Source organism: Prionailurus bengalensis, chromosome D1 (genome assembly GCF_016509475.1).
Source record: "Prionailurus bengalensis isolate Pbe53 chromosome D1, Fcat_Pben_1.1_paternal_pri, whole genome shotgun sequence".
In the NCBI taxonomy this organism is placed as follows: Eukaryota; Metazoa; Chordata; class Mammalia; order Carnivora; family Felidae; genus Prionailurus; species Prionailurus bengalensis.
Window position 1 is genome coordinate 99,472,877 of NC_057346.1, and position 26,779 is coordinate 99,499,655.

At 37.5% G+C, this 26,779-nt stretch overlaps 1 protein-coding gene across 6 annotated transcripts in view; it reads right to left on the reverse strand.

Annotated features, from left to right (window-relative positions):
* Nucleotides 1-26,779, reverse strand: part of CKAP5 (cytoskeleton associated protein 5) — a 113,864-nt gene that overhangs the window by 69,390 nt on the left and 17,695 nt on the right. For 2 of the 6 annotated variants that reach the window (XM_043582413.1, XM_043582409.1), the window contains exons 2-4: nucleotides 5,491-5,584; nucleotides 4,804-4,997; nucleotides 3,187-3,393 (exon numbers count right to left, since the gene is read on the reverse strand). In XM_043582413.1, the coding sequence (XP_043438348.1) occupies nucleotides 3,187-3,393; nucleotides 4,804-4,997; nucleotides 5,491-5,547 (458 nt within the window). In that variant the 5' untranslated portion in view covers nucleotides 5,548-5,584. Of the gene's footprint in view, nucleotides 1-3,186; nucleotides 3,394-4,803; nucleotides 4,998-5,490; nucleotides 5,585-20,743; nucleotides 21,123-26,779 lie in introns of those variants that run through there. The other 4 variants (XM_043582410.1, XM_043582414.1, XM_043582415.1 and 1 more) reach the window with 4 other exon arrangements.

Consider the following 26,779-nt stretch of genomic DNA (forward strand, 5'->3'; position numbering starts at 1 on the left):
ATTTTAAACTAACCTTCTAGGTAACCATACTGGGGATAATTCAAATCTATAAAGGACCAAATGTGTAATGTCTTAAATATATATGTGTATACATATAAAAGCTTAAAAACATAAACAAATCACTTTATACATATTTAGATGAGTGAAATCTACTTTCAATAAATTTTTTTTTTTCAACGTTTATTTATTTTTGGGACAGAGAGAGACAGAGCATGGACGGGGGAGGGGCAGAGAGAGGGGGAGACACAGAATCGGAAACAGGCTCCAGGCTCTGAGCCATCAGCCCAGAGCCCGACGCGGGGCTCGAACTCACGGACCGCGAGATCGTGACCTGGCTGAAGTCGGACGCTTAACCGACTGCGCCACCCAGGCGCCCCTACTTTCGATAAATTTTTAATAGTTCTTATGATTAAGGTAGTTCACTCAAAATTGACAGCTTACTAATCCTGGCAGCGTATTTCACTCCTGACTTCGAAGCTATCACCCTGTAACTCCAGGCAACCTAAATCTCTCTTTGCTTAGTTTTTCACGCAGAAAAGTTGCATTCTGACTTCTTTTAAAAAGGTAGCACATTTAACCTTATATATCTGTCACATTTTATATTTTCAAGTTCCTAACTGGCCAAATTTAGCTTTCTGAGTCATTGCTAACATTTCTGCATAGCAAATTCTGGAGCAAGAGGGATTTAGTTATGAAAGAACACTGACATTCTATAGTAGAACTCATATACAGTTGAACCTTGAACACAGGTTTGAATTGTGCGGCTCCACTCACACATGGAATTTTTATAGTACAATATTGTAAATGTATTTTTTCTTCCTTATGAGTTTCTTAAAAACATCGTCTTTTCTCTAGCTTACTTTATTTTAAAAATACAGTATATAATACAGATAACATACAAAATATATGTTAATTGACTGTTTATGTTACTGGTAAGGCTTCCAGTCAACGGTAAGCTATTAGTAGTTAAGTTTTGGGGGAGTCAAAAGTTATACACGGATTTTTGACTGCATGGGGTTAGCACCCCTAGCCCCTGTGTTGTTCAAGGATCAACTTATTTATCTATTATTTATTTTATCTTCTATACACAAATGCAACAAAAATTTTCAGTATAGCTACTGACATATTCCAACAGGTTGGAGAAGATGGCAAATACTCTACTTCAGAAATTATATTTAAAGAGATTATGTAAATAACCTGGTATATCAACCACAGCATGGTTATGTAAATAGTTTAAATATAGATATAACATGAAAATAAACTAGATCTCCAAGATTTCCTTTAAAATCCCCTTTATTTTAATAGAAAAGAACATTTTAACTTCAGCTAACCTTTAAGACTAAAGGAAAAATAAGAACTCAGGGTTATGAAATAATCATCACCATGCCTGAAGAACCTAACATTTGGGATCTCTGAGTCTTCCTTTACATTACTATGGTTTCATCTGAATTTTTTTTTTTCTTTCACTCTCCTGGCCTACTGAAATATGTAAGAAAAGCCTATGGAAGAGGTCTACATGGAAAACAGATACCTTAGCAAACAAAACCTAACCTTGATACTAAATATATTACTACAGAAAACCAGCTAGGGTGGGGCGCCTCAGTGGGTTGAGCGTCTGACTTTGGCTTGGGTCATGATCTCGCAGTTTGTGGGTTCAAGCCTTGCATGGGGCTCTGTGCTGACAGCGCAGAGCCTGGAGCCTGTTTCAGATTCTGTGTCTCCCTCTCTCTCTGCTCTCCCTCCTTTGCTCGCGCTGTCTCTCTCACTCTCAGGAATGAATAAACATTAAAAACAACAACAACAACAACAACAACAACAACAACAACAAAACAAAACCCAGGATTGAACAGTTTGGCCTTTTTAAGGTCCCAGAGAGCTATCTAATTTTACTATAGATTCTGAGATGCATTAAGACAAATAAAGAACTACACAGGGATGGAACTAAACTACATCTGTAAGGAAAACATAAGAAGATATACCTAACTTGCTCTTTTTCTACACTTATTCTGCCAGTCAGTTTAAAAGTAAAATAACCAGAATTTACAGCATTTTCGATTAGAATCTTTTGTTTAAAGGTAGATTATAGCACAATATATATCTCTATTAAGAGATCCATTACTAAGGACCACAACATATTTACTGAGATAAGCGCAGTTTTGATAACCAAGTCAATTCACTAAATTTCTAAAATGATAAAAATGAGCACAGTATTTATTAGTCATAAAAACATACCTACTATATACTATACTAGGCTTGAAATGAGGAAAAATTTATCACACAAAAATCTAAGTGAAAGTCTAACTTTACAAAAGAACATTATGAACCAAGTGAAAGACAACATAAAATTTAAGACTTTTAAATTGAGGATCATTTAACAAAATTTAAGAATTTTGATATTTCCGTGTAAGATAAACACCAAAAGAAGCATTTTCTCCAAGAAGTAGGTCATACACAAAATCACAAGTGAGCTAACTTGGGATGATCTTTACTCCCATAGGTCACACATTCAGGATTTCACTACAACTGAACTTTCTAAAGCTTCTCATGTGGACAGCATTGGAGACAGGATGTCAGATTGGAAGGACTGCCAAATCAGAACAAACTAGTGTTCAGATTTCCATACCAAATTACAGCCACTTGCTCCTGAAAGAGATCTCATTCATGAAAAACTTCATTCTAGTGTTGAAAATAACTTATTACATAAGGGTAAAAGTTATTTTCTATTTGTTATTGCTGTGCTTCTGTTTAAAGGCATATAGCATTTCCTTCTACTTTACTAAAAAGGCATCTGAACAAAGTTTGCTTTGGCTAATAAACTGTCTTTAGCCAATATTCCAAAGTACATAAATATATGCTTGGGGATAACAAAAGAAGAGCTGCTTAAACATTCTAAGGAGTTTTTCCTCAAAAAGGCCAATTCATAATTGGAGAACAGGTCAGAAACATTCCCTGTTCATCTTCATTAGAAGGGGATTTAGATAAAATGACTATGCAACACCACTTGAAGGCTAAAACTACTGAATAGAAAGCACCACACTTGAGGAATGACTTTAGCTTTCCCAGGTCAATTTTCCTGGCTGGTGTGCCATGCCAAGTCAAGTCCAGCAGTTTTCATTTCCGTTTAAGCCAGGAACTCAAACGCAATTGAGATATTCTAGTTAACAGAACCAAAGCAAAACATCTTACCTTAAGGCTTTCCTCAGTGTCTCTATGCAGGCCACTACAATCTTGGGGTTCTTGTTGTCCAGGCCTTTTAGGAGCTCTTCTTGCACAGCCTCTCCTTTCTCAATCTCTATGTACATCAGACAAATCTCAATGCCTAGCTCCTTGGCTTTGGCTTTGGGCTGGTTGAACACTTTACTTACGACACCTGACACAACTTCTCCTGTGGTTCTGTAATACAGAATACAAAACACCACCACCATCACACACACAAAAACACACCTCAGTAGAAAGAGCTGGAAAAGATCATGGGGGCGGGGGGCAATGACAAATACTTTTTAAGATGTTTAGAAACAAAGTAAATGAGTTTCTAATTTTTAAATTTATGTTTAAGAACATGAAAGATAAACTTAATGCAAATCATAAAAGTTTAAGATGTATCACACCAGGCAATGACACAGAACCATAGTTTCTGTTTATAAATATAGGAAAAGTCGCACAAGAAAGCAAAAATCCCTTGAAATCCCATTACCCAGAGAAAACTACTTTCAGCTATTTGGTATCCATCCTTCCAGATCTATCCCTCTATATGCATAGAAAATAGATAGACAGACAGACAGACAGATAGATAATATATATACACAGATATATTTCACAAAAATAGGATTACAGAGTTGTTGCTTTTTTGAAAAATTTTTAAAAGGTCATTTTAAACATTTCTTAGAACAAGAGAATTTCTTCACGGAGGGAATGGATATGTACCTTTAAACAAAAGGCTGCTCCTAACTCCTAGGCAAGACTTTATAGTAACTTAACTGCTGTGTGTCTCTTCTAAATTAAATAAAATCTAGACCACTGAAAATCAAAAATAAAGTAAAAAAAAAGGAATGGTCCCACTAATGGCAAGGGAAACACAGTGATGCTGGTAACAAAACTGTCAGATCGATGGTATATCATCTTTGAAGTCAAGTATATATTTCTTGTGCACTTAAGTAGAGGGTTCCCCCCTCCTTTTTCTTGTACGGAGGGCTCCTTTCAATGACATCGAGATACCATTAGAAAACCAGGTCTATGAGGTATGAGAGAGTGGGTGATCAGAAACTTCTATCATCTACAACTCAAGTCAAATGGGCCAGGAGCCATGGAAGTTTAGCACCACCTCTCTGAAAAGAGAAAAATGCCTAATGACCACAGAAAGAAAGGTGTGTTTCTAAGATCACCTAGCCGGGAAGCTTTGTATAAAGAAATTTTTGTAATGCCCAAATGTTTTCAGTGAAATTCTGGTAATTCCTTTCCTAACACCTTCCAGTTTCTTCTACAAGTTACTTGAGATTTTCTCTCTAGTTTAAAGTAATTCCCATTACAAAAGGCTCAAAAGGAAAGTCACTTGTTCATCAAACCTTAAGATAAAAAACTCAAGACTTCTAATTTGCTCCTCTTTAGAGATCTCATGTATTATTTAGATTTCTGAGAGCGGATAAAACCCGAATGAAAAACAAGTATCAAGGAGCTATGAAGTAAGAAAATGATTATCTTCCAAAAGTGCTAATAACGAAGGACAATGACCCACAAATATACATAACTTAACCCACATAGTACCAGACAAGGGTTTTTACCAGAAGAGTTGGAAAAACTACTTACTTTCCTGCTACATGGGCATTTTCAACATACACAAGTGCAGCTTCTAACCCTTTCAGCTGAACCACTGCATTGGAATCAGTCACAAATTTTTTGATCAGTCCTAAAAATTTGGACCATTCTGGGCTCTTTTCATCCTTTATTTTCTGGAAGATCTTCAGGGCTTCTTCATATCCACTTAACCTTGCTTTCCAGAGCTAAAAGAAAAGTATTTTGAAACAAAATACAATTTAATGAGATTATCTACTGTTAATTGGAGAAGTTGGGGGGCGGGGAATGACTACCCTATACCAAGTAATTTGAACAAAGGACCCCATGATTAGAAACAAAAAAGGAGTTTAAGAAATTCAGAGTTTTCAAAGAGAATTAGCTAATAAACTCTTTCTTATAAGTGTTTAATATTTGCAATATTCTTCCAAGGCCATCCAGAATTCCTAACAGGCCGCTCTAAGTCTATCTCACTTTGTATCCAAGTGTTAGTTTTTACTTCCGTGTAATATGTAATTTGTAATTAAAGATGTAACAATTCAAAAATGAAAAATCACCCTGCTGAAACTGCCTAATCTCCAAAGCATGTTGTTTCTCGGTTGTACTGTGTAATCATTAGGCAGCTCTATTCTATACTGTAACGTGGGAGTGCTCACAAAACAAGCCAATGACACTAAAATCTGAGCTCTAGAAAAGTCTTACCTTGTGTTCACATTTCTGATCAACCGGCAGTTTCATCCACTCACTGTCATCTCCCATTGTGCTTCCAGTTTCTCCTCAGAATTAAGAGTAATTCCTAGTCAGACAAAAATCAGTACCTAGTAAATCTAACCATCAAGCAGTCTTGTAAGACAAAATGATTTTTCTGAGACTATTATTTTATCATGCAAGCACCAATAAGAGTAAAAAAGCTCATTTTTTGGTCAAATGCCCATTTAATTCCATTAACAGAATCTTTAAAAAGTGAAAGAAAAAAGTTACTAGAAAAAAAATCTACACAAAGGGGCGCCTGGGTGGCTCAGTTGGTTAAGTGTCTGACTTTGGCTCAGGTCACGATCTCATGGTTCTTGGGTTGGAGCCCCGTGTCGGGCTCTGTGCTGACAGCTCAGAGTCTCAAGCCTGCTTCAGATTCTTTGTCTCCCTCTCTCTCTGTTCCTCTCCTGCTCACAGACTCTCTCCCTCAAAAATAAATAAAAGATTTTAAAAAATTAAAAAAAAAAACCCTACATATGGGCACTTGGCTAGTTCAGTGGGTAGAGCACACAACTCCTGATCTCAGGGTCATGAGTTTAAGCCTCACATTGGGTGTAGAGCTTGCTTTTTTTTTTTAGTTTATTCATTTGAGAGAGAGACAATGGGGGAGGGGCAGAAAAAGAGAATCCCAAGCAGGCTCTGCATTGTCAGTGCAGAGCCCAATGCTACACTCGAACTCATGAACCATGAGATCATGACCCAATCTGAAGTCAGATGGTCAACTGACTGAGCCACCCAGGCGCTAGGAGGGACAAGCTTACTTAAAACAAGCAAACAAACTAAATCAAAACTGAAAAAAAAAATCTAAATGAATCTAGAAAGGATGGATAGGTGTTTTAAAAACAAATGATTATATATTTTCCCAAATGGGAAATTCCTAGATATATAACAAAGCCAGAATAAAACTGAAGAGCTACTTGGCCTTTAAAATGCGAGAAAAGAGTTTCAAAGAAAGTCATACTTATAACTATTAACCTAAAATTCTTTCAGACAATAGTCATTACGAAAAAATCTCAATGTTACCCAGCTCTCTACATAACTCTAGACAATATGATTACATAAAATAGTAAAAATTAGGGTTGCCTGGGTGGCTCAGTCAGTTAAGTGTCTGCCTTTGGCTCAGGTCATGAACTCATGGCTCCTGAGTTTGAGCTCTGTGTCAGGCTCTGTACTGACAGCTCAGAGACTGCAGGCTGCTTCCAATTCTGTGTCTCCGTCTCTCTCTGCCCCTGCCCTGCTTGCACTCTGTCTCTCTCTCTCTCTCAAAAATAAACATTAAAAAAAAAATTAAATCCCTGAATGAACTATATTTTTATAAACTTTATATCCCTTTTTAGTTAGGTTTATATGCAACATTCCTGTAAAAGCTTTATGCTATTCATTTAGATAACACCTTTTTTTCTTTTTTTTTTTTTTATTCTAGAGAGAATGTGTGTATGTGCATGTGGGGGAGGGGCAGAGAGAGGGCGAGAGAGAATCCCAAGCAGGCTTCACGCTGTCAGAGCAGTGCCCAACCAGAGGCTCAATCCCACAAACCATGAGATCATGACTTGAGCTGAAATCGAGTCAGACACTAAACCAACTGAGCCACCCAAGTGCCCTGATAACAACTTTTTTTCTGATTATAAAAGTAATATATGTTAACTGTAGAAAATCTGTAAAGTAGAGAAACTACATAAGGAAGAAAAGTATTAAAACACAATTTTAGGGGCACCTGAATGGCTCAGTTGGTTAAGGGTCTGATCCTTGGTTTCAGCTCAGGTCATGATCTCGCGGTTTCATGAGTTCAAGCCGAGTCGCGTTTTGTGCTAGCAGCGCAAAGCCTGCTTAGGATTCTCTCTCTCTTTCTCTCTCTGCCCCTCCCCCACTCATGCTACCTCTGTCTCTCTCAAAATAAACAAACTAAAAAAATTTTTTTAATAAAAAAAATAAAAAAATGAAACACAATTTTAGGTTTACCAGGGTGGCTCAGTTAAGCATCTGACTCTTGATTTTGGCTCAGGTCATGATCTCACGCTTCATGGAATCAAGCCCTGAGCTGGGCTCTGTGCTGACAGTGCGGAGCCTGCTTGGGATTCTCTCCTTCTCTTTCTCTGCCTCTCCCTTGCTTGTGCATGCATGTGCTCTCTAAATAAACATTTAAAAAACTCCACAATTCTACCACCAATTATTAACCATGATGAGCACTGAAATGTACATCCACTTGAATTCTTTCAGAGTTTTTTCAACAAACATGCAATGTATAAATTATATGAAAAGACAAATATAATCCTCTTGGAATCTTTTTCTCATATAGCCACGAACATTTTCCCATGTTTGAGAACACGATGTTTAAAAAAATTTTTTTTTAATGTTTATCTTTAAGAAAGACAGAGCAGGAGAAGGGGAGAGGCACAGAGAGAGACACACACACACAGAATCCAAAGCAGGCTCCAGGCTCTGAGCTGTCAGCAGGGTGACAGGGTTCCAACCCACAAGCCTTGAGATCATGACCTGAGCCAAAGTCGGACGCTCAACCAACTGAACCACCCAGGTGCCCCGAGAACGTGATGTTTAAAGGTTGTATAGCATGCCATTTTATAAATGTACCAAAATTACCAATCTTGATGGTGGACATTTGTTTCCAATTTTTCAGCATTTTATATAATGTATAAGGATATTGTTTATCTCTCCATGCCCAGTCCCAGTCTGACATAAAATATACCTTCAATAAATATTTGTTTAATGTATACCTTGACGGTGTCTGCTATGAATTGGGTACTGTGTGAAGTATTTTTTAAACATGTTGACTCACTTTGTACTAACAACAACTACATGAAAGAAAGACATTCTCTCTGTTACACACTAGGCTCATAAAATTTAAATAATTTGCCTAAAACAACAGAACTGGATCACATTAAAAATTCAAAATCTACGCCTCTTTACAACTTGTTCCCTCCCATAAAAAAGTAGGGAATATCCCAGTGAAAGCTGTATACTCAAATACTTAAGTTTATTAGAGTACATGGAACTTTTATTAAGACTTCTCTCCAAAACCCCCAGAACCCTGAGAAACAATAGCAGTGTGCTTTGGAGTATGAGTCAAACCTTAATAGCAATTCTGCAGCAATGGTGGGAGATAAAGTAGTACAGCAGTTTGTAAAGTAGTATGGCATTACCTAAGTTGAAGATGCACGTATTCTACTTCATTCCTAGGTATATATACCCTAGAAATTGATGCCCCCTGCACTAGAAGATCTATACAAGATATTCATAGCAATGTTGTTCATAAAAGCCAAAAGTTGAAAACACTTCACAGGTTCATCAAAAAGAGAATGAATAATAGTGGAATATTCACTGAGTGCAATATTATATGGCAATGAAAAAGAATGAACTATGCCATGCTTCTCAAACTCTTTAATGACAACCTTTTTAAAACTTTCAAGCAATCCCTACCAAAATAACATCAGCATTCTTCACAGAGCTAGAACAAACAATCCTAAAATTTGGATGGAACCACTAAAGACCCCGAACAGCCAAAGCAATCTTGAAAAAGAAAACCAAAGGCATCACAATCCTGGACTTTAAGCTGTATTACAAACCTGTAATCAAGACAGTATGGTACTGGCACAAAAACAGACACTCAGATCAATGGAACAGAAAAGAGAACCCAGAAATGACCCCCAAACGTATAGCCAACTAATCTTTGACAAAGCAGGAAAGACTATCCAATGGAATAAAGATAGTGTCTTCAGCAAATGGTGCTGGGAAAACTGGACAGTGACATGCAGAAGAATGAACCTGGACCACTTTCTTACACCATACAAAAAAATAAACTCAAAATGGATGAAAGACCTAAACGTAAGACAGGAAGCATCAAAATCCTAGAGGAGAAAGCAGGCAAAAACCTCTTTGACCTCGGCCGCACCAACTTCTTACTCAACACGTCTCCAGAGGCAAGGGAAACAAAAGCGAAAAGGAACTACTGGGACCTCATCAAAATAAAAAGCTTCTGCACAGCGAAGGAAACAATCAGCAAAACTAAAAGGCAACCGATAGAATGGGAGAAGATGTTTGCAAGCGACATATCAGATAAGGGGTTAGTATCCAAAATCTATAAAGAACTTATCAAACTCAACACCCAAAAAACAAAGAATCCAGTGAAGAAATGGGCAAAAGACATGAATAGACACTTCTCCAAAGAAGACATCCAGATAGCCAACCAACACATGAAAGAATGCTCAACATCACTCATCATCAGGGAAATACAAATCAAAACCACAATGATACCACCGGATGAGGAGAAAGAGGATCTCTTTTGCACTGCTGGTGGGAATGCAAACTGGTGTAGCTACTGTGGAAAACAGTACGGAGGTTCCTCAAAAAATTAAAAACAGAACTACCCTATGACCCAGCAACTGCACTACTAAGTATTTATCCAAGGGATACAGGCATGCTGTTTCAAAGGGGCACATGCACCCCAATGTTTATAGCAGCGCTATCGACAACAGCCAAAGTATGGAAACAGCCCAAATGTCCATCGAGGGATGAATGGATAAAGATGATGTGGTGTGTATATATATATATATGTGTGTGTGTGTATATATATATATATATATATATATATGGTGGAGCATTACTCGGCAATCAAAAAGAATGAAATCTTGCCATTTGTAACTACGTGGATGGAACTAGAGGGTATTATGCTAAGTGAAATTAGAGAAAGACAAAGATCATACGACTTCACTCATAATGAGGAATTTAAGATACAAAACAGATGAACATAAGGGAAGGGAAACAAAAATAGTATAAAAACAGGGAGGGGTACAAAACATAAGAGACTCTTTATATAGAGAACGGAGGGTTGCTGGGGGGTTGTGGGAGGGGGATGGGCTAAATGGGTAAGGGGCATTAAGGAATCTACTCCTCAAATCATTGTTGCACTATATGCTAAGTAACTTGGATGTAAATTTAAAAATAAATAAATTATTTTAACATTTTTAAGTAATTATACACAAATATGTTTGTAAAATACAATAAAAATTATTAGATCTGTGTATTTTTAGAGTTCCCCAAGGGAACAGAAAATAGTACAAGCACCAAGTAAAACAAAACATTTGGTAGTTCTGTAAAAAGTTAAACATAGAACTATCATATGGCTCTGCAATTCTACTCCTGGGTATATACCCAAAGAATTGAAAACAGGTATTCCAACAAGTACATGTACGTGCATATTCATAGCAGTACTAGTGACCTGGGCCAATAAACAGTCCAAATGTCCATCAATGGATGAATAAACAAATTCTGGTGTGTAAGTACAATGATTATTCACCCATAAAAGGGAATGAAGTACTGATACAGGCTACCACATGGCTGAACTTCACAAACATGATGCTAAGTGAAAGAAACCAAACACAAAGATCCCATATTGTAGAATTCCACTTATATGAAATGTCTATAGTAGATTAATCCTTAGAGACAGAATGCAGACTATGGGGTACCAGGGGTTGGAGAAAGAGCAGGAATAGGAAGAAACTGCTTAATGGGTAAGGAGTTTGACTGTGGTGTGATGGAAATGTTTTGAAACTAGAAAGAGATGGTGCTGACACAACACTGTGAGTATTCAAAATGCAACTGAATTGTTCACTTTAAGAGAGTTAATTTTATGTAATGTGAATTTCATCTCAATAAAAAAAATTTGTAAGTTCTCAGGTGATTTTAATGTGCAGCCTGGGTTAAAAACTTCTAAAGTTATTTTCTTGGCATAAGTTTGAGCTGCAAAAGCAATCTCTCCTATCTGACTTTTTAAAAAGAGAAACACTCAATGAAAGCTTTCAACACATTTTCTAACCAAGAGAATGTGAACTGTCAGTATCTTTCAGTATTCTGTAAGTTTACTGCAATACTTTTTCTTTTTTTCTTGTTGGTTGCTTTTTAGAAACCATTAAGAAAAAGAATATCTAACCCAACTGCCTCATGTAAAATTTAGATGCCATTGTGTTATATATTCTGAAATGGCTTCTACTACTTTATTGCCTGAGTTTTTAAAAGTTGGTGTTTATGGTTTTGCTTTCTATTAAAAAGAAAGGCGTGCTTCATACCCAAACTTCCCCAGCCATTGAAATAATGGATATAGTGTTATGTATGTGGCACTGGGGACTCCTGCTCTTCGTGTTGGTCTTCTTGCAGGATTGATATATTAAGAAAAAAAAAAGGCTTTATCCGCTAGTTTTCTTCCCTAATTATTTTCATTTTAAAATTAACTTTAGAATTTAATTTTTTACATCTATAAGAAAATCTATACAGTTTGTGAGTTAGGAAGCATTACAATAAAATTGACCCATTGACCTAACACCCAATCTAAAAATTAGAACACTACCATTATTGGGGTGCCTGGTGGCTAAGTTGGTTAAGTGTCTGACTCTTGATTTCAGCTCAAGTTGTGATCTCGTGGTTCGTGGGTTTGAGCCTATGTTGGGCTCTGCGTTGACTGCGCAGAGCCTGCTTGTGATACTCTCTCTCCCTCTCTCTCTGCTCCTCCCCTGCTTGTGCTCTCTCTCAAAATAAATAAATAAAATCTAAAAAAACAACAACAACAGAACACTACCATTATTATTACTTCACCTGGGCATTTCTTTCCTACTCCATCCTTCTCCCACAGAAGCATTTTCCTGGAGTTCGTTTAGTTCTACGCCATAGTCACAGTCACACATCCCTAAACAACAAAATTAACTGCTTGTTTGTTAGCTTTAGAAAAATATTATCTGTGTGTTGTCTTCCATGACTTACTTTTTTCATTCAATATTTCATTTGTAAAATTCATCCGTGTGTGTGTACTATAGTTCAAAACTACTCAAAATGTGGTACAAAGGACTGTACTGGATCACAAACGTATCATTCAGAGACAAGTACAGAAATGGAGATAGTGGTTTAGAAACTGCCATAGCACCTAACTTCTTTTATTATGGTGGTTTGAGGATCTGAACAAAGTTCAGCAAGGCTAAAGTATAAAATGCAACACAGAAAGTAAAAGGATATAAAGTCAGGCTAGAAAGTAAGTCAAGATCAGACCCTGGAAGATCTTGTGAGCAATGTTAAGGAATTTGGACTTTATCCTAAATGTAAAACGAAACTTTGAAGAATTCTAAATAGGAAATATTACATATGCTATCAAACTTGCATTTTTTTGAACATTTAAAGAAATGTTTTATTTTGAAGGGGGCAGGGGCAGAGAGAGAGGAAGACAGAGAATCCCAAGCAGGCTCCGTGACATCAGTGCAGAGCCTGATCTCATGCAGGGCTCGATCTCATGAAGCATGAGATCATGATCTGAGCTGAAATCAAAAGTCGGATGCTTCACCAACTGAGCCATCCAGGTGCCCCCAAACTTACATTTTTTGAAGACCATATGTTGTACATGTAAAAAGCAATGTAAAGAATGCTTTGGAAGGCAGTAACAATGGAGAGAAACCAGTTAGAATACAGTGATCTAAATCAAAGATGATGGTGGCCTGCACCTGAGGATGGCAAGACTATCCATCTTTCCTTCTTAAAGGTAAAATGGAATTAATACATATACATGCCACTTTGTCTTAAGAATGTACAAAAGCGGGGGGAGGAGGCCCTGGGTGGCTCAGTCGGATGAGCATCTGACTTTATCTCACGGCTCGTGAGTTTGAGCCCTGCATCGGACTCTGTGCTGACAGCTCAGGGCCCAGAGCCCCTGGTTTGGATTCTGTGTCTCCCTCTCTCTCTGCCCCTCCCCTGCTCATGCTGTCTCTCTCTCAAAAGTAAAATAAAAACATTTAAAAAAATAGCGTACAAAAGGGGTTCTTTTTTGTGCCATAGGCCTCTGGTAAAGTCACAGACACCTTCTTCAGAATATTTTTTAATGCATAAAATAAAATATGTAAGATTATGTAAAAGAATTTTGAAACATAATTGTTAATTACATTGTATCAAAATATTTACTTTAAAATGTGAATGACATTTTAAATGAACTTCTCCATACATTAAATAAAATGTAGCAGCAGGTGTATTACTATAATTACTATAATTTTGAAGTTATATTGGACAAAAATATTTTGATATACTATATCACATAATGTGATTATGAAAATTACTTCTATTGGTAACAAATATACAGGTCATTCTAACATTATTGTGGCTTATGGCCTACATTCTTCACTGAAGAAAATGCTAAAATTTCAGTTAGATGGTTAGTAAGAATAAAGATGCAATTATTTTTCCTTCCAAGTTCATAGAGTCCCTGACTTTCAACCCCAGGTTAAAATCTCTTGGTCTACACAACCTTCTAAATCTTATGGTCACATGAAAGCTCTTTACTTTCAAAGACTTTAGGGCACTGTTTACAACAGTCCCAAAGTCTCTACCTAAAACAGTTACTACCAATCTATATTTCAATAATACTTTATATTTTACAAGTATTTTTACAATAATTTTCTTATGTGAGGATCTAGTGAGGAAGATATTTAATTGCTTCTATGCATTTCACAATGTAAATGCAAGCACACTGTTTTATTACCTTATTGGATTTTCTTTCTTTTTTCTATTATTCTAAGTTATGAGCTCTTTCTTCCTAACCTGTAAGATTCTCTTGAGCAAGAACTTTTTGTCTTAATAATCTCTATCCTCACAATGCTCAAAGAACAACATGGGATAAAGTGAATATAATTATCCTCTTTTTACATATATGGAAATAAAGGTTCAATGTCTTACCCAGGTCACTTAAGTAGGAGAGACTGGCCTAGAAGAGATTTCTTGAATGCTAGTTTGGTGAATTTCTTAAAATTTATCTACATGTGGTTTCTAGACGATCTATAGTGAAAACTATTCAACCTTTATAAATAATATGATTTATTTTGGTGATTACCTAACCCAGTTCTTTTTTTTTTTTTTTAATGTTTTTATTTATTTTTGAGAGAAAGAAAGAGGGTGAGCGGGGAGGGGCAGAAAGAAGGGAGACACAGAATCCAAAGCAGGCTCTAGGCTCTGAGCTGTCAGCACAGAGCCTGATGGGGGACTCGAACCCATGAACTGCAAGGTCATGACCCAAGCTGAAGTCTGACCCTTAACCAACTGAGCCACCAAGCACCCCTTACCTAATTCAGTTAAGATATAAAGACAAAAAAGAAAGAAAAGAAAAGAAAAGAAAAGAAAAGAAAAGAAAGAAAGAAAGAAAGAAAGAAAGAAAGAAAGAAAGAAAGAAAGAAAGAAAGAAAATATAAGAGTAAATGAGTATAATGTGAAAAACAAGTTTATTTGACTCTTTCAAAAGGACATAGGTAACTTAGAGAAATTTAAAATACAGTTAGCTGGTAAGGGGGAAATCATCCCTAATCAGCAGCTGCCTCTAATAATCAAGCCTACCTACCCAATTGGGCCTTAAAACACTGTTAACCTGCCTTTGGATAAGAAAGGAATGACTACAGTTTTAATTGTAATTTGGGATTATTCATGCAGTCCAACCCTTACCCCTGAAAGCTCTTATTCCATTGAGAGATGGCTCTACTAACTGATCAAAAAAACAAAACAAAACAAAACAAAACAAAACAAAACAAAACAAAAAAAACTTTCCTTGAGATTAATAAAAAACAAAAGGATGCTAGACTACAACGGCTATAGTTCATATTCATTCTAAATTTCTATAATTCTAGAACATTTGGGGAAGTGGTCTTTAAAGTGACCACTGCTTGAAAGCTGAACTCTGCAAATTTTAACTAGTCATTGTCACAAAGGAAAATAAAAACCTTGGGAACATCCAGAACATATACAGGAAGTAATGAAGAGGAACCTCAGAGTCAGTATAAAATAGAACACATGTAAAATTAAACGTAATGATTTCATGAAAAGTCACATAAGTTAAAGGCCTGAATGATTTCTTCAGAGGAATGTAGTACTGTTTTCAATATACACAGCAAACCGAAACCAAACTAACATTCACAATAGCCAAAGAATGGGAGCCATCCAAATGTCCATCCATTGATGAATATGGAAAATCCACACAATGAAATATTATTCAATAATAAAAAGAAATGAAGTACTATAAAGAACTCCTAAAACTCAACAACAAACAACCCAATTAAAAAATGGGCAAAGGGGACACTTGGGTGGCTCAGTCAGTCAGGAGTCTGACTCGATTTTGGTTCCGGTCATGATCTCACAGTTCCTGAGATGGAGCCCCATGTGGAGCCCCACACCTGCTTGGGATTCTCTCCCTCTCTCTGCCCCTCCCCTGCTTGCTTGCACACACGCACGTACATGCTATCAAAAGAAATTAATAAACTTAAAAAAAAGTTTTTAATGGGCAAAGGACTTGACTAGACACTTCTCCAAAGAAGATCTACAAATGGCTAATAGGCACATGAGAAGATGCTTAACATTACTAATCATTAGGGAAATGTAAATCAAAATTTTATGATTCCACCTCACATCTATTAGGATGGCTACTATCAAAACAAAACAAAACAAAACAAAAAGACAATTGTTGGCAAGGATGTGGAGCAACTGAAACCTCTGTACACTGTTGTTAAGAATATAAAATGGGGGGGGCACCTGGGTGGCTCAGTTGGTTGGGTGTCCGACTTCGGCTCAGGTCATGATCTCACAGTTCGAAGAGTTCGAGCCCCATATCAGGCTCTGTGCTAACAGCTCAGAGCCTGGAAACTGCTTCAGATTCTGTGTCTCCCACTCTCCCTGACCCTCCCCAGCTCACATTCTGTCTCTCTCTCTCAAAAATAAATAAACATTAAAAAAAAAAAAGAAGAATGTAAAATGGTATAGCTGCTGTGGAAAACACTATGGCACTTTTTCAAAAAATTAAAAACAGAATTACCATATGTTCCAGCAATTCTACTTCTGGGTATATATGCCCAAAAGAATTGAAAGCAGGGTCTCAAAGACATATTTTGTACACCTATGTTCATTTCATAGCAGCATTATGCACAATAGCTAAAATGTGGAAGCAACTCAAGTGTTCATCACTGGGTGAGTGGACAAGCAAAATGTGGTTTACACATACAATGGAATATTATTTAGCCTTAAAAAAGAAATAATTCTGGAATATGCTATAATCTGGATGACCCCTGAAGCCATTATGCTAAAGTGAAATAAACCAGCCACAAAGATCATTCCACTTAAATGAGACAGTCAAAATCAGAGAGACAGAAAGCAGAAGGGTTTTTGCCAGTGAACAGATGGATTGGGGTATGTTCAATGGGTGTAAAGTTTCAGTTTTCCAAATGAAAAAAATTATGGAAATGGATGGTGGTGATGGTTGAACAACATAATCTCATATGGAATCTGATACCAGTGAACTGCATACTTAAAAATGGTTAAGATGGTAAATTTTATGGTATATGTATTTTATCACCTTGAAAACATTATACTAAAAAAAGTCAGTTTCAAAGAACCACATATTGTATGATTCCATTTACATGAAATGTCCAGAATAGGCAAGTCTATAGAAGTAAAAAGTAGATCAGTGGTTGCCTACGAGTGAGGTGTTTGGGGCTATCAAAAGGGTAATGGCTAAAGAGTGTGGGATTTCTTTTCTTTCTTTCTTTCTTTCTTTCTTTCTCTCTCTCTCTCTCTCTCTCTCTTTCTTTCTTTCTTTCTTTCTTTCTTAGAGACAGAGCATGAGCAGGGGAGGGACAGAGAGAGAGGGAGACACAGAATCAGAAGCAGGCTTCAGGCTCTGAGCTGTCAGCACAGAGCCCGACGCGGGGCTCGAACTCACAAACTCTGAGATCATGACCTGAGCCGAAGTCGGTCGCTCAACCGACTGAGCCACCCAGGCGCCCCAAGAGTGTGGGATTTCTTTTTGGGGCAATGAAAATGTTCTAAAACTGTGGTGATGACTGCACAAATCTAGAAATACACTAAAAGCCACCGAATTGTACACTTCAAAATGGGTAATATGCAAATTATATTTCATTAAAACTGTTTAAAAAAAAAAAGAAACTAACAAAGTTTACTAACAGAAGTACTTAGGAGATAAGAATGATTTGTTGGGGTGCCTGGGTGGCTCAGTCGGTTAAGTGTCTGACTCTTGGTTTCAGCTCAGGTCATGATCTCATGAATCGTGAGTTCAAGCCCCACATCGGGCTCCACGCTGATAGTGTGGAATCTGCTTGGGATTCTGTCTGCCCCTCTCCTACTCACACTCTCACTCTCTCTCGCTTGCTCCCTCTCTCCAAATAAATACATAAACTTTAAAAAAATGATATGTTAAAGCTACTGATCATTTTACATGTGCATATGTTGGCTGCAGAGGTTAAGAGTCCTTTCTAATAATAAGGAATTAGTCTATTCCAATTTTACCTAAAGCATTCACATTCACTGAATTTTCCTATGGGTGCCTAAGTTCACAGGAGTACAAGTAAGAAGTTTAAACAAATAATCATAATACAAAATATATTATGTGTGGAAACTGCTTTAAGCAAGGGATAAATAAGGATTATGGGAGTTCTAAGACAGGATTAAAAAAAATTTTTTTTTTAAACATTTATTCATTTTTGAGGGAGAGAACAGAACATGAGCCAGGGAGGGGCAGAGAGAGAGGGAGACAGAATCCGAAGCAGGCTCCAGGCTCTGAGCTGTCAGCACAGAGCCTGATGCAGGGCTCGAATTGACTGTGAGATCATAACCTGAGCCGAAGTTGGATGCTCAACTGACTGAGCCACCCAGGCCTCCCTAAGACAGGATTAACCACCAGTAAGTGAGGTATGGTCAGCGAAAATCTCACAGAAAGGATGGTATCTGAACTCAGTGATTAATGAAAGGTGGGATTTCCAAAAAAACAGACAAACAAACAGAAGTAGAAGAGGAGATATTCTAGGCTGAGAAAATAAGAAAGGGAAAGTCTTAGAGACAGAAAAGTACAGAACATGTTCAAAGAACAATGAATGGCTCCATTTACCATAGTCTAAGACCAGAGAGGTAGACGAGGGTCAGGTCATGTAGAATCTTGAATATTAAGCTAAGCAGCAGATGCTGATGACTGCAGCAGGGCAATGACATAATCCTATCTACTTCAGAAAGATAAATCTATGTAGAATGGATTGGAAGGGAGAGAAAATAGACTTGCTAGAAAATTATCACAGTACTCCAGGACAAAGATAAATAGGAGCCAGAATTAGGGGTCTTAGGACTGGAAAGGATGGGCAGGGGAGACTGAAGGGAGTTACATTAAAGAAGGAGAATCCGTACGCCTTAGCAAATAAGGATGTGGGAGCAGTTAGAGTCTAGTAGGAGGATCCAGTCTAGGTGACTGGGAGAACAGTAGTGTCAATGACATAAAAATGTCAGGAGTTCTGTATTGTTTATTTTTGGGGAATGGAGAAGAGGTGAGGAATATGATGAGTTTAGTTTTAGACTTGAGAAATATGATCTTCAAGTGACTGAAAATGTGGCACCAGGATTAAACAGAGGATTCTGGATTTTATAAACACAGACATAGGAAACCGAGTTGTCATTGCATAACAAGGTTTGATGCTTTAAGAGTAAATAAAACTGCCAACAAAGAGAAGCATTAATAAAATTAATTTGAACTATATATGATGCTTGCTATGGCTCATTCAATCTAGTCATACTACAAACGTTCATAACTTTCAATTATTCAGAGCTCTCAGGAGCCTTTACAACTAGCATGAAACAGAAGCAAAGGCAAGGAGGCCAGCTAAAATAAGTCTATCCCACGGAAATATTATAATCTTACATATTACTGTATCTAAAACATCTTCCAAAGAGCTCAAATACCACATAATCCACACTGCTGCTGAAAAGGTTTAGATGTAATTGTTTATTTTTAGACTAGAGATTAAGAAATGTTTCCAAGGTCATATTAAAGGTAGAACTTAGAATAAATTTTGAACCGATTTTTCAGTTTAGTATTCAATTAAATAACAAATTACCTATTAAGTATATATTATTATAACATATAGACTCAAGCAATCTGCATTTTCTCATTCATCAATCAGCTAAAAGTAAGGCACCAAGAGATCAAGTCATGAGTAATGTTAGAGCTGGGCCTACAACCTAGATCTCCTTTCTCTCAGTCCACCAACTTGGCCGTACCATTCATGGGTCCAACTGGAGTATCCTTTTAAGTTCCTCTAACTTGACAGTCTATAAGAATGATCATAAAGCTACTAAACAGGGTGTTTCAGCTTTCTACTTGGGAAGAAGGCATGGCAGTGAAACCATTTTATGGCTAATTCCCAAGCTCTTGACCTACAAAAGCTCTTCGCTATCACAATACACGAGATCTGGATCTGATTACCATTCCTGGAGTCTCACTTCTGGTTAAGGAAATGCTACTGCAGAAGCATAGAATAAGTGTGAGGGAAATTTGAAGAAAATGTCCACTCCAAAAGCAACTCCTTTGAATGACCAATGAAGTATGATAATAGACTCAAACAAAAAAACAAAAAACAAACAAACAAACAAAGAAAAGAACTATAAAACAGGGAAATAGGGATAAAACAGAATACACAGGCAAGCCCAGAGAGCTTTACTCAAACCTTATATAGAAAGGACAAATGGATTAAAGAAGCATAACAATTATGTAACTGTCATAGAAAAGTTAAGATTTTTATTACTTGGCCAACCCAGACAAAAGCTCATCTCTAAGTACCAGTAACAAAAAGGCAAACCCTTCCCCCTAAATTTAAAAACCTCACTGCCCTCAGGTAATTCCCATTAACAAGGACAAGTGTTACCCTCTTGCTGGAGTATTCTCCAGAAATCTGAACTGCTTCACTAGCAGTTATCTCAGGAAACTTGGGTGTGCTTGCTGTCCTAGTCCTGGGATGGTAGCCTCTCATAAATTCCTTCTGAAGGGGAAGGATAAAGAGCTGTCTCTGAGCGATCTCTTACACATCCTGCTATTCATATCAGCAGGACAGAAGATTAACTGAACTCTCCGGAGCAGATGATCACTGTTAATGTCTCCAAAAGAGGGACCCACAGCAACACAGGCCTCTGGGGAGTTGGAAAGCTAAAACCTGGCTGTGAATTAGGTCAACTTGGAGAGTTACTGCTCAACTCTACCAAGGTACCTGAAAATCTAATGCTTACTCATCCCTAAACTACCCAGGTCTCCAAATCCCAGGCGAAGGACCCAAGGCCCAGGACACTAGATCCAGCTCCACCCATCCAGCTCAATGGGGTTACACTCGAGTAAAAGCAAACCTCTCCTCACCGCAAGAGGAACCAGGCTGGGGCAAAGCCGGGTCGTGGACACAGCTCAACCACTGCATATCCAAACAAGCACCCTAGGGCCGCTGTCACCACCCAGAAGTAGAGCAGATGCCCCAGGCTTTAGCTCACTGCAGCCGGCATTGTTTACGCTCTTTCGCCACCTAAGCCTCTGATAGGCCAGGAAAGTCCCCTGCACTGTCCACCAGGACTTCCGGCACGGGCACGGGATGCTTGACCCCCGCCCGCAGTTTGACACTTACGCTCCCTGGGCAGGGAGAGGTCTGGGGGCCCTATGGTCCGAGCAGAATCAGCAGGAATACCCGGCGGGCCGTGGCGGCATTGGTGCGGAGGGCTGCTGAGAAACGCCTCCTCCAGGGGCGGGGCCCAGAGCTCTCTGTCAGAGTGCCCGCCCCACCTCGGTGCCCCTCCCAACACCCACTGAAGGCTTAAAGGAGCCGCATCTTAGTCCAGAGGTCTGCAGGACTCAGGGTGCTGCTTCTAGCCCACAGGGTTTTCAAGGCATGAGGCAAAAGAAGGACCAACTAGAAAGACTCCTCCCCGGTTGGGTGGGCCTCTTTTTTTGTTGGCAACACAGGCAACATTCCCGAAACAAAGGAGGTGACCAGTTCTTATTATCACAATCCTAATCCCTCCTCCAGGGATGGAAAAAAAAAAAAAAAAATTGCTGCAGGCAATAGCCAAAGTATCTGGGTAAATATATAGCCCCCATTATGTAAGATGCTTATTCCATTAATTTGAGCAGTTAGTGTTCTTCAAATGGCAACTGAAAGAACCAGAAAGGAATTTGGGCAGCCTGCACTGATTCACCACCTCACCCTTTCTCTACCACAGGGGAAATCCCAGACAATGATAGAAGATGGGTAGGAAGGCAATAGGAGGAGAAATGGAAAACATTCTCCTCCTTGTGAGCAAAATGTGCCAAGAACTGGCACAAGAATTAAAAAACTGACCAAGAATTCATCACATGTCCATGTAGATGAAGAAATCTTGCACACAAATACAATTGTGATGTGCAGCCATGCAATTTAATATGAAGAGTTCTTGAGAAAACTGTAGTAGAAACTGGATTAATATCTCTGGAGTTAAGTAATGGTCTCTGAGCCCTCCATAGGTTATCAGTGGGTTTTAACTTTCTTTTCATAGGAGGAATTTTTCCTCAATCTCAGTTTACAAGATTCGACTGCATTTTGTGTCTCGTACTGTCAGGAATATATTAAGCCTATATTAGCTGAATAAACACACCTTATTAAAGCCTTAAACCACCACCAGACAAGTATGGGAATCAATTTAGTGAGGCAAAAGACCATTTTTTAAGTGCCCTAATAACATCCTCCATTTCAAACATGGGTTCAAGTGAAAATATAGATTCCAAAGGACAGGCAAGACTGCTCTGCTTACTAGGGAACGGACAGGTTACTTCTATTCTGAAGGTCTCTGAAGGTCTTAGAGAATTCTAGGATCAGGCTGCCAGTAAGAGAAATGGATTCAGATTAGAATAGTCTGATTTTCAACTGCCAAGAAAATCTCACTTTAAAGTGCATTTAACTGTGAATGATACTTTTGAATTAGGTAATTAAGACTGTTCATTCTATCCCCAGGAAGCATATCACACTATTCTGAGGGTAATGGTTTGCAGATCAGCCTCCCCATTAGATTGTGAGCACCTCAAGGGCAAGGGCTAGAATGTATCATAATCACCCTTTTCTCCCAGTGTGATACAAAATGAATATTCAATAAATATTTATCACAAAAATTATGACCAACACTTTCTTTGATACAGGAGTCCAGACAACCGTCAATAAGCATAGCACAGTGAATACAGGTGTGCATGCACACACACAAATGGCTAACACCCAGTGCTATGCGTGTTAGTGAATTAAAAATTTAGAGAGAAAAGAAATCCACTGACTGTACAGCTCGATCTCAGACATGAGAGCTCAAGATTATTATTATTATACAGATTTATATCTCTCAAATACATTTTATATAAATATTCCTGAATAATTCTTAGATATTTTACCAAATATAGTCTAAATATAGGCCATCTTATTTTGGTTACTGCTTTTTTCTTTACTATACCATGAAGAGAGTAAACTGGATGTGTAAAACCTTTACAATTCAACTACCAGTTAGTAGTCTTCTCCATAACATGGGAATGTGAAACTGTTTAGGAAATGATTTGGTAAAAATTATATATAGAACATAGGAAAATGATAACAATTCATGCATTAGGAAGGTCGAGTGCGAGAGAGGGGGGGCGCCTGGGTGGCTCAGTCGGTTAAGCAACTGACTTCGGCTCAGGTCATGTGGTTTCTGTCTAGCTTTTAGCAATTGTGAAAAAGACTACTACAGATTTTTATACAGACGTTAAGTTTTCAGTTCTGTTGGGCAAAAACCTAGAAGTGGGAAAGTTGAGTGGTATGGTAAATGTATGTTTAATTTTATAAGTGCCAAAATGTTTTCCAAAGCGGCTATATGAACCACTCTGCAATCTTCCTCCACCAGCAATGTCTGAGAGTTCAAGTGTAACTGTATTATTACTTAGTACTAATTTCTAGTATGGCTCCATATTTTTATACCTATGAATTAAAGCCAGTTTTTTCTGCAATTTAGTTTTAATGGTTTGTAATGTCCTCTTCCATTTACAAACCAGTCATTGATCATTTGGTACGAATCTTAGATGCTACTTTATTAATACTTTCAAAGGGGTAGATCAATGAAAATTAGTCTTTCAAATCCCATCCAAAAGCAGTCAAATTTGGTCATTTTATCTGGATCGACAAGCTACAAGGCTAAACAAATAGTACTCCTAGTAAGCAGAACAAACCAAAGCATATATTATATATCTGTCAGTTTAACTGGTTTTCCAACATTCAGATGGGCTTATCCATACCTAAGTAAAATTCCTCAACAATCTTATTACATAACAAGTCATATTAAACATGTTTATCAAAATACAATTCTCTTGAGTAGGAAACAAAAAGAAGCTTCAAGAAAATATTTTAAAACTTACCATAAATACTTGTCCACTATTTCAAAAAAAATGCCTTAAAAAGGAGGTATGGAATTTTTTTGTAACTGTTGGTGAGCATGGAGAAACTGATACATCCGTTTTGGAAAATATTTGTATTAACAACCCATTCCCAAGAGAACTGAGAGCACTACGTCCACACAAAAACTGGTTCATAAATGTTAATATCAACATTATTCATAATAGCCCCAAAGTGGAAACAACCCCCAAATACACCAATTTATGAAAGGATAAACAAAATGTGGAATATCCTATCCATACAATGGAATATCATGCAGCCATAAAAAGGAATGAAACAGTATTATATGCTATTAACATAAGTTAACCTTGAATACATTATGCTAAGTGAAAGAAGCAAGGCACAAATAGCCGTATGTTGTATGATTCCTTTGGTATAAAATGCACACATCAGGCAAATCCACAGGGACAGAAAGTAGAATAGCGGTTGCCAGGGGCTGGGGTGGGTAGAATGAGAAAGAGGGAATGGGGAATGGCTGCTAATGGGTATGAAGTCTCTTTTTGGAGTGATGAAAATGTGCTGGAATTAGATACTGGTGATGGTTGCATAACCATGTGAATATGTTAAAAAGCCACTGAATTGTATGTACACATTAAAAGGATAAATTTTATGGTATGTGAATTATATCTCAATTAAAAAACTCATTGACAAGAGAATGGATAAACAAGCTGTGGTATATTCAGCAAAGATATTATACAGTAGTGAAAACAAATGAAGACAACTATTAGCAAAAACCTGCATGAATTTCACAAACCATAGCTAGTACTAGAGAGCATACAGTATGATTACACAAACCCAAACAATACACTGCTTAGGAATGTATATATATTTTTTTTAATTTAAAAGAAAAGTATAAGGAGGATAATGCTGAAAACTTAGCATAGTGAAAAAAGCAGGGAATTAAACCCAGGATGCAATCCAGGAGGACTGCACAGGATATTGGTAATGATCTATTTCTTAAACTGGGTGGTAGGATGATGGGCGTTTCTTTTTCAAATTTATAACATAAATAATATATTATATTTAAAATATATTGAATACTCAGGAGTTTAAAAATGAAAGAAAAAAAAAGCTCTGCCTCTTGTTAGTAGGATTTTATAATTTAAAAAGTTACATTCCACAGTGTTCAGGTAGAAGTGTAAGAAGGCACTTCTTTTTTTTTTCCCAATATGAGAGGAGCACTGGGCTGGAAAGAAGAAAATTTATATTCCCAAATCCCTGTTCTACCATAAGTTTCTACCACAAAGCTGTGAAACTTTAGGAAGGTCATTGAATCTTTGGAGGCTTCAGTGTTGTCATGCATAAGACAAGGAGTTTGTATTAACAGCTCTCCCACCTCTAAACTTTTGAGACCATGCTCCACAACCACTATTTGTATATGATAAGCAACATGCTTGCAATTCCAAGTTCTTCAGTACTAAGATATCTGCAGCTAATGTTAAAATGTTTGGAAAGTGCTTCTACTTCAGTGGTAAAATCTCATAGCCTCATTCTCTTTGGCCCTTGGTTAAATTACTACAAAGGGATGGTAACGGTTGTACTGATAATCCAAAACCACAGTTTGCATACATGTGGATTCTACCATCATTTTCCCTTTCCAGGCAATCTCACCCTGGTAGAATAGATTTTGTCCCCAGGCCAAAAAGAAGGGATTCACACAAGCCACTCAAAAAGCACAATTTTAATCATCAGTCTCTTATGCCTGGCAAAGAAAGTAATGTGGCAAAAGATAAAAACACTGATTCAAGAAGTCAGGAATATGAACTATATTTCCTTCTCCATATACAGAGTACTGGGAAGGACAGTTTCTGAGTCATCTAGTCACATCTAGCACAATTTGTGGCACCAAGAAGTCAGTATCACTTTCAGAGCAGGCCTTCCCTCCTATGGCTTCTACTCGGGGCACCACACCCAGTTAAACATTCTACTATCAACCATCACTCAAAGGGGATTTAAAAGTGATACATTAAAAGCCCAGGAGAGATGGCTTCACTGGAGAATTCTATAAAACATTTAAAGAAGAATTAACACCAATCCTGAAACTCTTCCAAAAATTTGAAGAGGAGAGAACATTTTCAAACTCATTCTATGAGGCCAGAATTACCCTGATATGAAAGCCAGACAAAGACACTGCAAGAAAACTACAGACCAATATTGTTGATAAAATACTGATGCAAAAATCCTCAAAATACTAGCAAACTGAGTCCAACAGCACATTAAAAACATTATACACCATGCCCAAGTGGAATTTATTCCTGGAATGCAAGAATGGTTCAACATACCAAAATCAATCAACATAATACACCATAACTCATTACAAGAATGAAGGACAAAACCCACATGATCATCTCAATTGATGCAATAAAAAGCATTTGACAAGATTTAACACCCTCAATGATGAAAACACTCAAACAAGGAATATAAGGAGACTACCTCAACATAATAAAGGGCATTTATGAAAAGCCCATAGCTAACATCATACTCGGTGGTGAAAGACTGAAAGCTTTTCCTATAAGATCAGGATACCTATTGTAGCCATTCCTATTCAATATAGTACTGGAAGTCTTAGCCAAAAGAGTTAGGCAAGAAAAAGAAATAAAAGGCATCTAAATTGGAAAGGAAGAAGTAAAATTATCTGTTTGCAGATGACATACTTTTATATGTAGAAAGCCCTAGAGACTCCACAAAAGAAAATCTGAGAATAAATGTATTCAGCAAACTTGCAGGATACAAAATCAACACACAAAAACACATTGTGTTTGTATACACTAACAATGAACAATCTGCAAAGGACATTAAGAACACAACCCCACTTAAAATAGCATCAAAAAGAATACAATGCTTTTGGTTAGGAATAAACCTAACCCAGGAGGTGAAACTGAAATTAAAGAAAATACAAATAAATGGAAAGACATCTCACATCCATGGATTGAAAAACTTAGTTACTAAGATGTCCATACTCCTAA